Raw genomic sequence first — 15504 nt, forward strand, 5'->3', positions numbered from 1 at the left:
TAAAAATGTTTCAGGTAAAATTTGGCAATATGAAAAAGAGGATGGAACCTATTATCATATGAAATGGACTTTTGAAGTGGCCAAAAAGTTTGGTTGGTGATTCACAGGACATTGGTGAAAATAATGGGAATACCTTTTCAACTTAAACCAGACCTTTACTTATTAGGGTCAAAGGAAGAAGAACTGAGTAAAAAACATGGTGTCTCATTGTTTTACATTGTTACAGCAGCAATATTATTATATGCGTAGAAATAGAAAATTAAAGAAACTTCAAATAATGAAGGGTATTCAGTATTTAAATAGTGAAGACTATTTAAAGTTACAGACTTCTCAGAGATGGGCAAAACTGACTTGTCTAATGAGAGAGAAATCTACAGAGTTTTATTAAAAATAGGGGTTACATTATAAAAGTAGGGAAAAATAGTTTGATGATAAAGGGTTTTATAGGTTAAACAAGGGGAGATAATGGGAAATGTAAATAGTGATTACAGCAGTATAAGAAATGGTTAATGAATGCCTGAGGAAAGTGAAGAATAAAAGTAGACTGGATTTTTTTTTTTACTTAAGTTAGATTTGTGTTTGTATAAGTTTGTATGTTTTTCTATATGTTCATGTATTGTGTTTTTATGTCCAGAATTTTAATAAAGTTTATGTAGAAAATACTTGAGATTTAAGAATAACTGATTAGCTGAGGTAACTAAAAAATCTTTTTCCTGAGAAGAGTTATGGTGAGCTTTTCTACTACATAATATATCTGATGTAAGAATATGCATTATTATTGTGCAGATGCTTACATCTTGAGTCTTGCAATTATTAAATGTAAAGTTCAGTTGGAATGTTCTAGTAGAGGGGTAAAATATAAAGGATAGGAAATTAAGAAAAGTTTTCTTTTGTACCAAGCTCTTCTTAGTTGCTAAAACTTGTGGATTTTAGCATCCCAGAAGATCATGGTAGCTTATGGATGGCAAAAAAATAACTTTCAAAGGAAAGAGAGATCTTTGATAGATAGTTGGAGTAGTTGTACAGTGATCCTTTTTTATATTTTGTATAATATTTGTATAATTTGTAGTTTGATTTTATATGTGTGTGTGTGTGTGTGTGTGTGTGCGTGTGTTTAAAAATGATTAAAAATGAAAAAGAAATCAAAGCAAAAGCTATACAAGAAAGAAAAACAAAAATAGAAAAGAAAGAACAAAGATATAAAAAAGAGATTTCCAATCTTCTTTACAGCAGTTATAACCACAATTATCCAATCCAATAAAACAGTGTGTGTGTGTGTATAGATATAGATGACGTAGATGAGATAGATCAGTGGTTCTCAACCTGTGGGTCGGGACCCCATTTGGGGTCGAACAACCATTTCACGGGGGTCGCCAAACAACGCAGTCCGCCATTTCCCCCCCTTTTCCTTAGCTGTGCTACTCCCTTTTATTCTATTGGCTTTTGAAAGCCAATAGAATATACTCTCTTGAATAGAGTCTAATTCTATTGACTTTCAAAAGCCAATAGGAATTGTCCAGGCTGTCTCTGCCCTGCTGAGCCTGCCAAAAGTCCCATTCTGCAAACTGTGCTACACCAGTTGAGTAGTCCTCGACTTACGACCAGTTGGGGGTCACGGCATTAAAAAGGTTGAGAACCACTGAGATAGATAGATAGGTAGGTAGGTAGGTAGGTAGATCAATCATTACCTAAAACCATTGCATAATAATTGTTTAAAAAGCATTAAAAACTAAAAAAGTAAACTAATAAAACAGTAAAAGAAAATAACAGATGTAGGGATGTTAATAATAGTGGGGCCACCTCATGAGTTCACACATCACTTGAGGTTGGGTAAAAAAAAATCACTTATCATGCTTTAAACCAAGATCAATTTTTCTTAAATACTAGCATTAATTTATCAGTAATTGATGCTAGTATTTGGTAATAATTTCCTTTTTTTGTAAATAGCAATAAACAAATGAAGGCAAATATACTGTCCCAGGATAATGTTGCATGATCCAATCTAAACTGGAAACAGAGGTTTAGTCCTCTGAGCTTTGGGACTCATGTTGAAACCCATCCACATACTGGTGAGAATTGGAAGTGTCTTGGCAACGTTTCGACGAAGTCTCATTCGTCATCTTCAGGCTGGTGTTTTCAGCTTCGTGCTTCTAGGAGCAATGTGTGATCATAGCTGTTTCTTCCTTTTAACTGCCAGTGGGGGTGTGAACTGATTGGATGAGAGCTTGGCTGTGTTCTGATTGGATGGAGGTGTGTTCTGATTGGTTAGGAGCTTGCCTGTGCTCTGATTGGATGGGGGTTGGCTGTGCTCTGATTGGTTGGGGGAGTGTTCTGTTTGGGTGGGGGCTTTGTTGTGCTCAGGTTAATCTGAGTTGCATGGGGATGTGAGATGGTGAGCATTGCTATTGTTTGTCTTCGAGTTCGTGGTCGTGCCTCATCTTCATGGTGGGTGTCAGTTTGATTCATGTATGGATTGGAGAGGTTTAAAGTGGCTAATGATGCAGCTGTGGTCTGGCTTCTGGTTTGTGGTCGTGCCTCATCATCAGTGTGGGTTTGGGTTTGCTTTTTGCGTGGACGTGTGGTGGTGACATCCTGTGTGACTTTCGTGAGTGTGGGTCTGGTGTCATTCTTTGTGTTAGGGACTCATTTGTCAATAAGGGCGGGTTTCCAAATGGCTGGTAGGTGGGAGGTATCATCTCGTTTGTTCATGCTGTGTGGGCGTTTTTCTATCTCGATGGCTTCTCTGATTATTCTGTTATTAAAGTGTTCAGTTATGGCGATAGTTCTGGTCTTTTTAAAGTCAATTTCATGTCCTGTGATTTTAAGGTGGTGGACCAGGGAAGAAGTTGGTTCCTCTTTTTTGACTGAGTTCTTATGTTCTTGACTGAGTTTATTTTATTTATTTATTTATTTATGAGACTTATATACCGCTTTAAGTGCAAGCACTCTCTAAGCGGTGTACACCAGTAAGCAATGTGTATATATATATATATATATATATATATATATATATATATATATATATATTTACATTGCCCCCAACAATCTGGGCCCTCATTTTACCTACCTCGGAAGGATGGAAGGCTGAGTCAACCTTGAGCCGGTGAGATTTGAACCGCTGATATGCTGAACACAGTCAGCTAAAGTGGCCTGCAGTACTGCACTCTAACTGCTGCGCCACCTTGGCTCCTTATGTTCTTCAACGCATCTCACATCCCCCTGCAACTCAGATTAACCTGAGCACAACAACCCCCCCACCCAAACAGAACACTCCCAAAACCAATCAGAGCACAGCCAACCCCCCATCCAATCAGAGCACAGCCAAGCTCCATCCAATCAGAACACAGCCAAGCTCTCATCCAATCAGTTCACACCCCTACTGGCAGTTAAAAGGAAGAAACAGCTACGATCACACATTGCTCCTAGAAGCACGAAGCCGAAAACACCAGCCTGAAGATGACAAATGAGACTTTGTCGAAACGTCGCCAAGACATTTCCAATTTGATGCGGGAGAAAACCTGAATAACCAAACACCTACATACAAACACCCGCGAAAACCTCAGAAAACACACACACACACACACACACATATAATGAAATTATTTTGTCTACTTTTTCTTATGCTGAAAACAGCCTTAAGTGAAAATAACTAAATAAACATTGAAGATTTTTTTACCAGAGTTTAAAAATTACATTTAATTAGCATACATTTATTTAGGATAACTTCTGTAATTATTCACAGCAGTGATTCTATGAGGTTGCTTTCTATATAAAATCTTATTAAGAATATGTTCCTCTTCAAATTATATTTGGCATATTTGTATTTGTCAGTTTGTGGGTGCTTAGTATATTCTCACAGAGAAAGGTGATGAAGTCTTTCATATATATAATCATAAACAAATGGAGTGATGGAGAGATTTCTATTTCTGTTCTTAACTATTTAGTTAAAGGGAGCTTTTCCAGCATCCATTTGAATATGAGCAGAACATTCCAAATGCTCAAGAGATTTTGCTTTATTGATATCATTGCTTCTATGGAGATTCTGTCCAAAGTAACCTTCTGTGCCTTATTTTTCTGCTCAATGTGGGAGCCATGGTGTTAGCATTTGCAGGATCAGTTATCAGGAGAGGCAAAGCTGTAGGGATGCTTTAAGAGCCAATACAATGCAATATTATGGTAAGGCATGGAAAAGTTAAGAAAGTTAAACAAAGGGTATTAAAAAGTAAAGCTGTATCTTTAAATATGTTTCAAAACAATCAAGGCCTTTCGGATATCTCCCATGGTAGATTAATAAGACAAGAAACATTACATTTAAAGTGAAATAAGAGCTGTGGTGGTGTAATGATTAGAATGCAGTATTGCAGGCTAATTCTGCCGACTGCCAGCAGTTTGATCCATACCTGCTTAAGGTTGACTCAGCCTTCCATCCTTCTAAGGTCAGTAAAATGAGGATTGAGATGGGGGCATTATGCTAACACTGTAAACCACTTAGAGAGGGCTGTAAAGCACTATGCAGCAGTATATAAATCGAAGTGCTGTTGCTAAATTGGTAATGATTTTCTCCAACATCTTTAACCCTAGCTTTTTCCAGGTAAGTTTGCAACCCCCTTAAAATTTGTTATCAGAAGACTGAATAAATAATAAAATGTTCATTATTATTTTTATCTACTATTTATAATTTTTTTCTTTTCTTTTATTACATTATTGAGTCAAAGTATCCTATATTTTAAAAAGAAGCCTAAAGAATAGCCCATGAAATCCTAATTGTCTTTATGGACTCCTTCATATTTTTCTGGATTTTTTTTTTTTTTAAAATGCATGTATGGTTTCAGTGAATACATTTTGGTTAGGCGGATTGAAGTTAACAAAGTGTGGTACAAAAGAATAATATCCTGTTTTTTAATATATATAATTATCTATGTCAAATACTTAATTTTAACTGATACCTTATGGGGTAAATCTGTGTATTTTATTCTATTTTGTTAGTTTGACCTTTTCTTCAGAGGTAATTGGTTGGCTTTTATAAGAAACAAAATGTTGAAATATAACAGGACATGACTTGATCCAGAAGAGTTATTCTTATAATCTTGTGAATATCCTAAGCAAATTTGTCTGGACAATAACCACATTACCTTTTGGCTTGCTGGGAGACCAAAGTTGTTTTTGTTTATTCTAGAATGTTTTGGGTTCTATCCAGTGGTGGGATTCTGGTTCCGGTTCTCTGTGTGGATGCCGCTTCCGGAAGTCCATTCTGGGCCTGGGCAACAAAAAATTAGCTACCAGTTCTGCTGAAGTGGTGCGAACTGGCTGAATCCCACCACTGGTTCTATCCCCCTCCAAAATCTACAATGATTACACTCAAGCTAATGAGATGCAGGTTTCCCTATTACCAAGTATTACAATAAAATGTGACTTCTAAAATATTCTTGTAGATTGAAAATGTAAAAATTCATTATGTTGGGACCCATTCTTTGCTCCATTAAACCTATTCAATAGTTAGCCTACAGAAACAATATCAAAAATAATAGTTAGGTCAGTTATTGTTCATCCTTCTGGGTTTTGCCATCTCTGCAAAAATGACTTTGTGAAACTGCAGGTGACACAGTATACCCAATGAGAAAAAAAAAAAACAACAGTCAAGAACTCTTTTGTTCTTCCAAGTTACTGTAATCTGAACTTTTGCACTTTTATCTCTTTGCATTAATTTAAAATAGAAATGTTTGTGTGGGACTACATAATGCATTCACAATATGCAAAAGAATTTTGACAGGATCAACAATGCTGTCTTATTTTTTTTAAAATCTAACCCCTTTTAGTATTTGAATAATGCTGAAATGCATAAAAGCAATTTTAAAAAAAACCCCACCAACAATAGAAATAAAGAAGGGGGGAAATCATATGGTATATAGGAATTATACTCTTTGTCATATACATTCACAGTAAACTCAGGATGCTTTTCAAAATTCTAATCTAAAAGTACCATGAAATTATTTCTAAATTTTAAAGAAAAAAATATACTTCACTATTGCCTTATTTTTCTATCTTGAAAAAGTTTACAATTATTTGTATGTCTGGTCTGAATAGATATGTTACTTTGAACTTGAGAGGCTTCCATTTTATCTCATAGTACTCTCAAGGTACTCTTGTGAGTATTTTCTGGAAATATTATTTTAGTCTTTTTTATATTATATATTACATTCTATATACTGGAGGGACCATCTTATCCCACTGGGATTGTCCCATCCCACCCATGCTGGCAAGGGAGGCATGTCCCATCAGCCTGATTATTCTGGCAAGTGAGGTCCAGGACCAGGGCCTTCTCTGCTATGGAAACCTGCCCTTTGGAACATCTTGGCCAATCTAGTCCAACTTTCTGGCTACCTCTACTACACAATGGATGAGAAATGCTAGAAAAAATAACAGTAGTTTTATGACTAATTTTAATTATCAATTTCCATAGTCTAACTAATGAATGTCAAACATCTATGTAAGGAGAAAAAAATATATCATACTTACCACTATCTTCTCCTTATGAAATATATTTGGATTTAATTCTTTTTTTCTTTTTTTAAAAATCAAATTTTCCAGATGCTTTATGCTTAGTTAAAAGCAATAATAACCTTCACAATAGATTGATGTGGAAATTATTGCATCACAGAGGCAGGTTCCAACCCCGATAGATGTAAGCAGCAGGAGGGGAAGAACTCTGTAGGAAGAGACACTTTATTTCCATATTAATTCATTTTCAAAATATAAAAGGCAGAAGCAATAACAATCACATACAGTTTTAAGGAGTATTTTCTGTATCTTTCCCTTAGAAGCAGTCCTGAAATGGAGATTTTTCTCATGCAAAACTCTGCTACACATTTTCATATAGAAAATGGGTGTGTATGTAATTTTGCTTGGTATGTATATATTTAATCCAATTTTTATAGAATAATGTTCTAGAAGAGATGAAATATGTATTGTACCATACTTGAATATGGAGCCATCTAGAAAAGTCAAATCAGCTATCTAGAAAAAGACATTTCAGTTTTTAACTGCAAATCTTGCCCAGTGCAGGAGGTCAAAGAATACTATCCAGAATACACTTGGCAAAGAGGTAATCAATTGCATTCTGAGACTACTATTCCAGTGTCAGACGAGGATGTTTTTTCTTGACTAGAATATTTCTTTCTGTATCTTAAAATAATTATTCTGGGTCTCTCATACTGAGGGAACAAAAAGTGGATTTTGAGTTGTGTGTGTACTTGTATTGCTTCAGGTATTTGAAGACCACTATACTGTAATATTCACATAGAGCTAGATTGGTGGGTGGTTAAACCATCAGACTAGAAACTGGGGAGACTGTGAATTCTAGTATTTCTCTAGGCATGAAGCCAGCTGACGATTTGGGGCCATTTACTCTTTCTCAGCCCTAAGAAGGCGGCAACGGCATACGACTTTTGAAAAAAAGTGTTCTAAGACAAAAAAACTAACAAAATATCTCTATTCTTTCTTTTCTTCTGAAAACTAACAACCTCAGGATCTAAGACAATTGTTGAAGGCCTTTTTTAAAAAAACTTAATCACCTTCATTGCTCTTCTCCATAACTGTTCTGATTTTTTTCCTTTAAAAGTGATATCCAGGTTGCAGCCTGGATACTGAATAGACTGGCCCAATGTTATCTGCTCTGCTGCTTCTTCCCTTTTGTCATCTCTAAATCTTTCAACTGTGATGTATCTGAACTTTCCATAATCAGGAGATGCAGTCTGTTTAGTACAGTGGTTCTCAACCTTTTTAATGCCGCGACCCCCAACCGGTCATAAATCGAGGACTACTCAACCAGTCATAAGTCGAGGACTGCTCAACTGGTGCAGCACCGTTTGCAGAATAGGACTTTTGGTGGGCTCAGCAGGGCAGAGACAGCCTGGACAATTCCTATTGGCCTCTGAAAGCCAATAGAATTAGACTCTATTCAAGAGAGTCTATTCTATTGGCTTTCAAAAGCCAATAGAATAAAAGGGAGTAGCACAGCTAAGGAAAAGGGGAAAAAAATGGCGGACTGCATTGTTTGGCAACCCCCATGAAATGGTCGTTCGACCCCAAATGGGGTCCCGACCCACAGGTTGAGAACCACTGGTTTAGTAAAAAACAGAAGCATTGTTTTTTTTTTTTTCATGTAGGGTGCTCAATGGATATGGAGTGAGACTAGCTCAGTACTAGTCATGGTTACATTAGAGATCAGTTGTGTCCTTGGTCCCAAGTAATAGAGATGGGATATAAATCTTACCTAAATACATCATCCATTTCAGTCATAATTTGGCCATGGTTTACATTCACAAACAAATGACCAAAGGCTTCACAAGAAATGCAGGGTTCAGATATATTTTTGAGCACTGAGTAATATTCCATCTTCAGTATTTAGCAGCAGAATTCTTTGGAGAACTTAGAAATACATTATTTTACATGCACTATTTTTCTTCAGAATATTTCTAATGCAAGTCATCACATTTTTTTGAACTAAAATCATGTCAGAGAACTACAAAATTGGATAAATAGATATATCTCAATCTGCATATTAATCCAGGTGTTGCATAGCAGGTGAGCTTGAATTAGAATTTGCAAAAGCATTCTTTAATAGTTCATCCTTATGCAAAGATTTATCAAACCCTCCAAAATAGGGCAGAGGAATTTGAATCAGGAGGATTTCAGAAATGTTTGTTTTCCCTTTGATTTTCCAATATGTAAATCAGGTGATGCTCATAACGATTTTGAGATCTCTGACCAGGATGTCCTTTAGTTCTTTTTTAGTATAGCTGTTATTTCTTTTAACTATTATATAATAATAGTCATCATGATAGAAGCAGCTGAAATAGAATGCGTTTAAGCAGCATCACCTGTTGCAACCACACAACTGTTCCACTTTTGATGGAATACATAATGGAAATTGGCATTTTATAGTAGAGCTTTATAACTGGTACTCAGAGAACTTTGTCTCCTGGAGAAATTGGATGGAACAAAAATTATGCCTTGGAAAATGGAAAAAGTGATGTCTTTTAACATGTAAAAATATTTTTAAAAGCAGACAGATTGCATCTATGTATATGAATGCACTAAGCTGAATACATCATTCATCAATAACACCCATTTCATGTAGGAGGCAAAAGCTATGCCAATTTTGTTCAGCTTACGTGACATTTCAAGGTAGAAATCCTAAGTTTCAAACAAATCACTTGATCAGCAGAAGAATGTTTGAAAAGAATGCAAACGAAAAGAGGACAAAGAACAAGGGAAATTGTGTACAATGCAAAATGGGTTAAATTGTCCTGCTGACAAGGAAGCCAATTAGAATTATGTCTGTTGGCTTTGAAAACCATTAGAATCTTCTCTAGCAAAGCTGGGAGATTGTGTTATCATCGTGAATGATTGTAAGGACACATCTGAACAACTCTAATTCTGACAATTGGTGGAACTGTTTCAAAATTTCAGTCACCGCATTTAAATCTGCAAAGATCTCTCTCTCTCTCTCTCTCTCTCTCTCTGCCTAAATCTGCAGCAAAATAACTTAAACAGGTATTGATTGTCATATTGATAGGGAAAGTTATTGCACTCATTTGGGAATCGTGGCAGAAATAGACTTTTCTTTTCTTAGATATTGTTCATTACTTCTGATTATATGTCATTATGTAAACCCAGAATAATGTATAGTTAGGTTTTTTTATGCGTCAAATTATAATCTAATTTTACCACATTGGGGACATTGAAATGATAAACTAACGTTACACTGTACAGAAAATCAACTTATTTCCATTATGATTTAATAGAGTTGTTTAGTCATGGACATATTATCTGATGTAAAAATAAACATTAGAAATAAGGTACAAATTTATGTTGAGAACAAATAATTTGTATAGAAACTCTTAATGAAGTTACCTGTGAGACATCATATACAGTTTATTCCTGTTCTCATATGGCAAGTTTACTTTATATATGTTGCCCAAATAAAGCTCGGCTCATTGAGGCAAGACATTCAAAATGAGGGCAATGCCAATTTGCCAGTTTTGGAATCATTGCCTTCAGTTATAGAAGCTCATAGAAAAAACTGATTGTCTGAATGATTGGATCATCTCAAGTTGTTTAATTGCCATCCTGAGGTTCCTCACTGGGGTGTTGTTGTTATTTATAGGAACATATTCCTATAAATCACCAAGAATCCAACTTGACTCAAAGATGACTTTTGACTATAAATATTGTCCATACTTTAAAAAAATCTGTTGTATAATCTTTGACTATAAGAATAGAAGCCTGCTAACTAGTCTTGTATTTAGGATATAACTTTCATTTAATCAGGAGACAAATAACAATAACAAATTAATTTTATCTTAACACTTAACAATTTTTGGAATATGACTTTGCTTATTTATATGGACATCCAACTTGCCATTGAAATTCTGGCTAACTAAAATAGGGTTAAACAGAAAGCAACAAACAAATGACAAGAGTAATGAAATGACAAGGTACAATTGAATGCAAATTGCAATCACATTTATAATCCCAAACCACAGGAAAAATGGAAATTATGGTTTGGTAGTACTGGGAAATAGTAACAACATCAGGTATAAAGCATTTATTGCGTATACAGTATTGTTTCTTAAAGGAAGCTCCCGGATTCTTCATTTTTAAAACCTCTTACAATGGAACTAAGTGTTCACTATAAATAAATAAAAAATCTAATGTAACTTTGAATAAAAACCATTATACATTTGCCTTTATTAAAATATGAATATAAAGAACAGCAAGAAGCTAAACCATTTAAGGTTCATTTTACTGTAGAGTATACTTATAATGAAAGAGAAAAATTGGGGCCCATTCTACAGGCACCCCTGTGTGTCTTTCAAAAGCTGGCTGTTTCCCTTGGCCCTGTGGATGTCATCTTTGACTTTTTAATTCTGTGCTTTTCCTTTACTTCTTTTTATATTCTCTTCTCCTTTCCCATCCTTTTCTCCTAAGAATGATAGTTGGCTGCCAACTGTTTTAGGAATTCCTTTCCTTTTGGCTACTTCCCACCTCAGTCTTTGCTGCATTAAATACTTTGCTTCCTGTATTCTCTTCTCTTTTTCTTCTTTTTGTCTTGTCTCGCCTTTAGTAGAATAGAATAGAGCTGGAAGGAACCTTGGAGGTCTTCTAGTCCAGCCTCCTGCTCGAGCAGGAGAACCTATACCATTTCAGACAAGTGACTGTCTAGTCTCTTCTTTAAAATCTCCAGTGATGGAGCGCCCACGATTTCTGAAGGCAATCTGTTCCACTGGTTAATTGTCCTCACTGTTAGGAAGTTTCTCCTTAATTATAGGTTGCTTCTCTGTGTGGTCAGTTTCCAACCATCTTGCTCTCTGGTGCTTTGGAGAATATTTTGACCCCCTCTTCTTTGTGGCAGCCACTCAAATACTGGAATACTGCTATTGTGTCACCCCTGTTTCTTCTTTTCTTTAGACCAGCCAAAGCCAAGCTGTTCTTCATATGTTTTAGTCTCCAGGCCTTTGATCATCTTAGTTGCTCTTCTCTGAATTTTTTCTAAACTCTCAACATCTTTTTTATGATATGATGACCAAAATTGGCTGCAGTATTCCAGGTGTGATCTTGCTAGGGTTTAATAAATGGTACTAATATTTTGCATGATCTTGATTCTATGCCTCTGTTTATACAACCCAGGATTGTACTAGCTTTTTTGGCTGCTGCTGCAGACTGCTGGCTCATAGTCACGTGATCTTCCACTAGGACTCCAAGGTCCCTCTCATAGTTGCTGTTTTTGAGCCAGGTCTATGCCCAATCTGTACTTAAACTTTTGGTTTTTCCTGCCTAAATGTAAGACTTTGCTTTTTTCCACATTTTATTGGATAGTAGTGGAAATGCAGTGTCAAGATACTGTGCACTGATTTAATTTCTTTTACTTGTTGTTAGGACCTGTGTCCACAACGACCGTCATAGACAACAAGAATGGATCAGTTCCTGTGCCGCATATGAAAATGTCCAAAAGATCGGTATCAGAAGATTTTGCAACAACCTTCAGTTCACCTGCAGCATGGCTCCTTGTTGTTGCTCTTATCGTTACCTGGTCAGCAGTGGCTATTGTCATGTTTGACTTAGTGGATTACAAAACCCTGGCAGGTAATGGTGATATATGCCGTAAAATGTAAGGTATTCATGCATGCAGCAGAGCCTGGTGAGAAGTATCATCTGGGAACTCACCAAATCATTGTTCTCCACAAATTAACAGAGTTATGTACCAAACGTGAGCTGTTAACACTGATATCTGTTTTTAAATATCTGGGATATCTAGTTACTCTATAACACCTTATTTCTTTTTATTTAATTATTTATCAACTTTGTATGTTATTGTTCACACTAGATTGTTCAAGATTTTGTTTACAATCTTTAGCTGAATAGATTTCTATCCTCCTTTCAGAAATTCTTACTTCAGAAATACAATAAAATGTGGAGGCTGAACGTGGATCTGTTAACCTCAAGATGCCCGTTTTTTTGTGAAGATCTGAAAGATCTTCAAACTTGTTTAACATTTTCATTTAGTTTTTAGAAGCTCGTATAACAAACAGCACAATGGAAAAATTCTCTAGAATGTTTTCATTTGCTTGACTTGGGCTACAAAATAAATCAAGCTTTTTAAAGCTAAAAGAAAAAAATACTAGGTTAAGGAACAAGGAAGAAAATTCCATTTGTTTGAATTCGGTATAAATGTAATTTACATTTAATTCAACTAATATTTTTTTTTCTTTGTGTATGACCATTTTCTCTCCCGGGAAATTAAAAATTACAGTTTGACATGAGCTTTTAGGAGGATTCTGGGGTGTAGTAGGCTGTAATCTTTTAGTGTGGATGATGATTTCTACATTACAGAACCAGCAATGGGCAATGGTATAATATCATTATAGCATTGCCCATTGCTAGTTCTGTAGAAATAATAAGCTATTATCTAAGTCATGTCTTAGATCCAATCCATGGGTTCTTCCTGCCAAAACATGACATGAATGTCCTTCTCCTTCTGTCCCTGTCATGTTATCTAAGTTTCATCACAATCTGTGCCTGAGATAACTTAAGGGTGTCCTTAGCTTCTTTGTATGTCTGTCTTCTACTGACAATTTTCCCATGGTTAAAATATAGTAAAGTCATTGACAAATTGGCTGCTGACATGATCAGACCTTAGAATCTGCCCAGTCCTTCCAGGATTGCTTTCAGTTCCTGAACTTATTATACCAAGAAATCTGGGTGCTATTCCCTTATGTGATAGAGGATGGGTTTTTTTTGCTGAATTTGCAGATTTCCAAACAATCCTGAAATCAGCTGAGCCCTGATTATCATTCTTTTATATTAAGTGACTCACAGATTTGTCTGGGCAAATTATTTCATGTAGCTTTCCAATCTTAATGAGACCATTGAGAATTAAACTTTGGTCTCCGATTCATTTCTGTGCTTGCTAAATAATTACGAATCATATTTTAATAGTTTGAATAGACTACAAAGATTTGTTTAGTATTTTTTTCCAATAACACGTGAATGGGGCAATATATTTAACGCAATAAAATAAGTGCAAATGAGAGTAATTTATGCAGGCAAGATAGATGTCTTCTTTGGTAATAATGGCAAACTGTTACTGTAATGTGTAAATTCTCTTAAATTATTATTTAGATATTGAAGATAGGAAACACTTTCATTAAATCAAATTTAGCATCGGGAAGCTGCAGCTGGTGCAAAATACAGCAGCTCATGCATGTACTTCAGCCCATGCATGTTGCACATTAGCTAAATGAGCTTTATTGGTTGATGCCTCTGAGCAATGGAAGACCATTTCCCCCTGAGCTTCAACTGGCCTCAATTTTACTGACCCTTCTAAAGGCCTTTAAGACTGATCATGTTCCAGGCATTTTAGTAACAATCTGTGACATGCTACGTTGTTTAGATTGGTTTAGTCTCATGACTGTTTTGGGTGTAGCTGCGTTTTACAGTATGTTTTACTGATGTAAGCTGCCCATAGCTGCTATGTGAGATGGGCAGTCAAATAATTAAGGAATGATAAGACAGAGAGTGATATCATTGCACACTGCTGTATTTGTATACTTGCATCTCATGTACTCCCCTGACACTCTATTTTCATTCTTTCTGACCCCTCCTTTTTTTCTTTGAACTGCTATTTACTGATTCCCACTCCTTTTTCTCTTTACTTTTCTGCCTGGATAGAAGAAGAAGCTCAGTCCTTCCAAAGATCTAATTTTTTTTGCTTGCATAAGTTTTTATTTAAATTAGGTTAAGAATTGCATTACATTAGACAGAAGTTCAAAAGAAGCTGTAAAGCTTCAAGTAACCTTCCCCTGCTTTTAAAAAAGTGCATACACCCTCCATTTGACTTATGTGCATGTGGGTGACTTTGCTCTAGATCAGGGGTGTCAAACTGCCGGCCCACGGGCTGGATGCGTCACACGGAAGCCGCGCCCACCCTATTGATGGCAATAGCAAAACAGTCCTGATACGTCACATGACGTCATGTGATGTCGCGAGTTTGACATGTCTACTCTAGATTGTTACTACAAGCACATTACTGGTCTAATAGGGTTGGGGAACTTCTCAGAGCTATATCTATAATTCAAGTGTAGCCTGCTACTTTGATTCCTCCAACAAAATGAGTCAATGAGGGGCTTTTGTCTTTTAGATGAAAGATAGAGAAATTATGAAAGAGCACTCAGAGGTATATTTAAAAAGGGGAGAGCCTCTGATAATTATGAAACAGCATAGATTGTTCCCCCTGCTCTTATAAATAATAATAAAATATAGAGTGCAATAAAAGTAGTGTGCTTCATCTTCTAACAATCATCATACAATTTAACAGCTTATTTAAATCTAGTTTTAAAGTCATCACATTGATTCAGTAAGCCCCATTAGTTGTCATAAAGCCTTGAAGTTGCTTGAAGTTTAGTGTGTATAGTATTACCTAGAAGCTCATAATTTCTTCTCATTATCTGTAGGTAAGGGTTTTTATTTTCTTTAAAATGAATTCTTTAAATTTGAAAAGTAGAATTAGATACACAACCATTTTGAAGTATGCAATAGTGACGAATATCTGCAGCTCAGGTGTAGGATGAGGGTGAAGGTTCATTCTTTGAGCTTGTGGGTTGGTTTCTAAATGTTTTGTTACCAGGCTAGGTAACATCTTCAGCAGCGTTTAGGGGACATCTCTGTCAGTGTTCTACTATTTATCAGTTTTCTACATCATATGTATAGGTGTCCATTTCTAACCACAGCGGTGGCAAAATGGCAATATATGTATTAGCATGTTATGATGCAAGCTGCACCCTTTCATATTTGCATCATGAGGTTGATGTTGCACAAATACATAAGAGGCAAAGTTTGTACTGACATGTCATAAGAAACATTTTATCACTTAACTCCTACTCATTCTCACCAGCACCTATAATCACACAGTGACTTGCCTGCCTAGTGCAAAATTGGCAGATT

General features: G+C 35.9%; 1 protein-coding gene across 1 annotated transcript in view; it reads left to right on the forward strand.

Annotated features, from left to right (window-relative positions):
* Positions 1-15504, forward strand: part of TRDN (triadin) — a gene marked incomplete at its 3' end in the record, with an annotated part of 49141 nt that overhangs the window by 401 nt on the left and 33236 nt on the right. The window contains exon 2 of the mRNA XM_039322716.1: positions 11941-12147. Coding sequence (XP_039178650.1) covers positions 11941-12147 — 207 coding nt within the window. The remainder of the gene's footprint in view (positions 1-11940; positions 12148-15504) is intronic.

The sequence above is a fragment of the Crotalus tigris genome, unplaced genomic scaffold, assembly GCF_016545835.1.
Source record: "Crotalus tigris isolate CLP2741 ecotype Arizona unplaced genomic scaffold, ASM1654583v1 scf7180000017611.44802233496:7321179, whole genome shotgun sequence".
Classification (NCBI taxonomy): domain Eukaryota; kingdom Metazoa; phylum Chordata; class Lepidosauria; order Squamata; family Viperidae; genus Crotalus; species Crotalus tigris.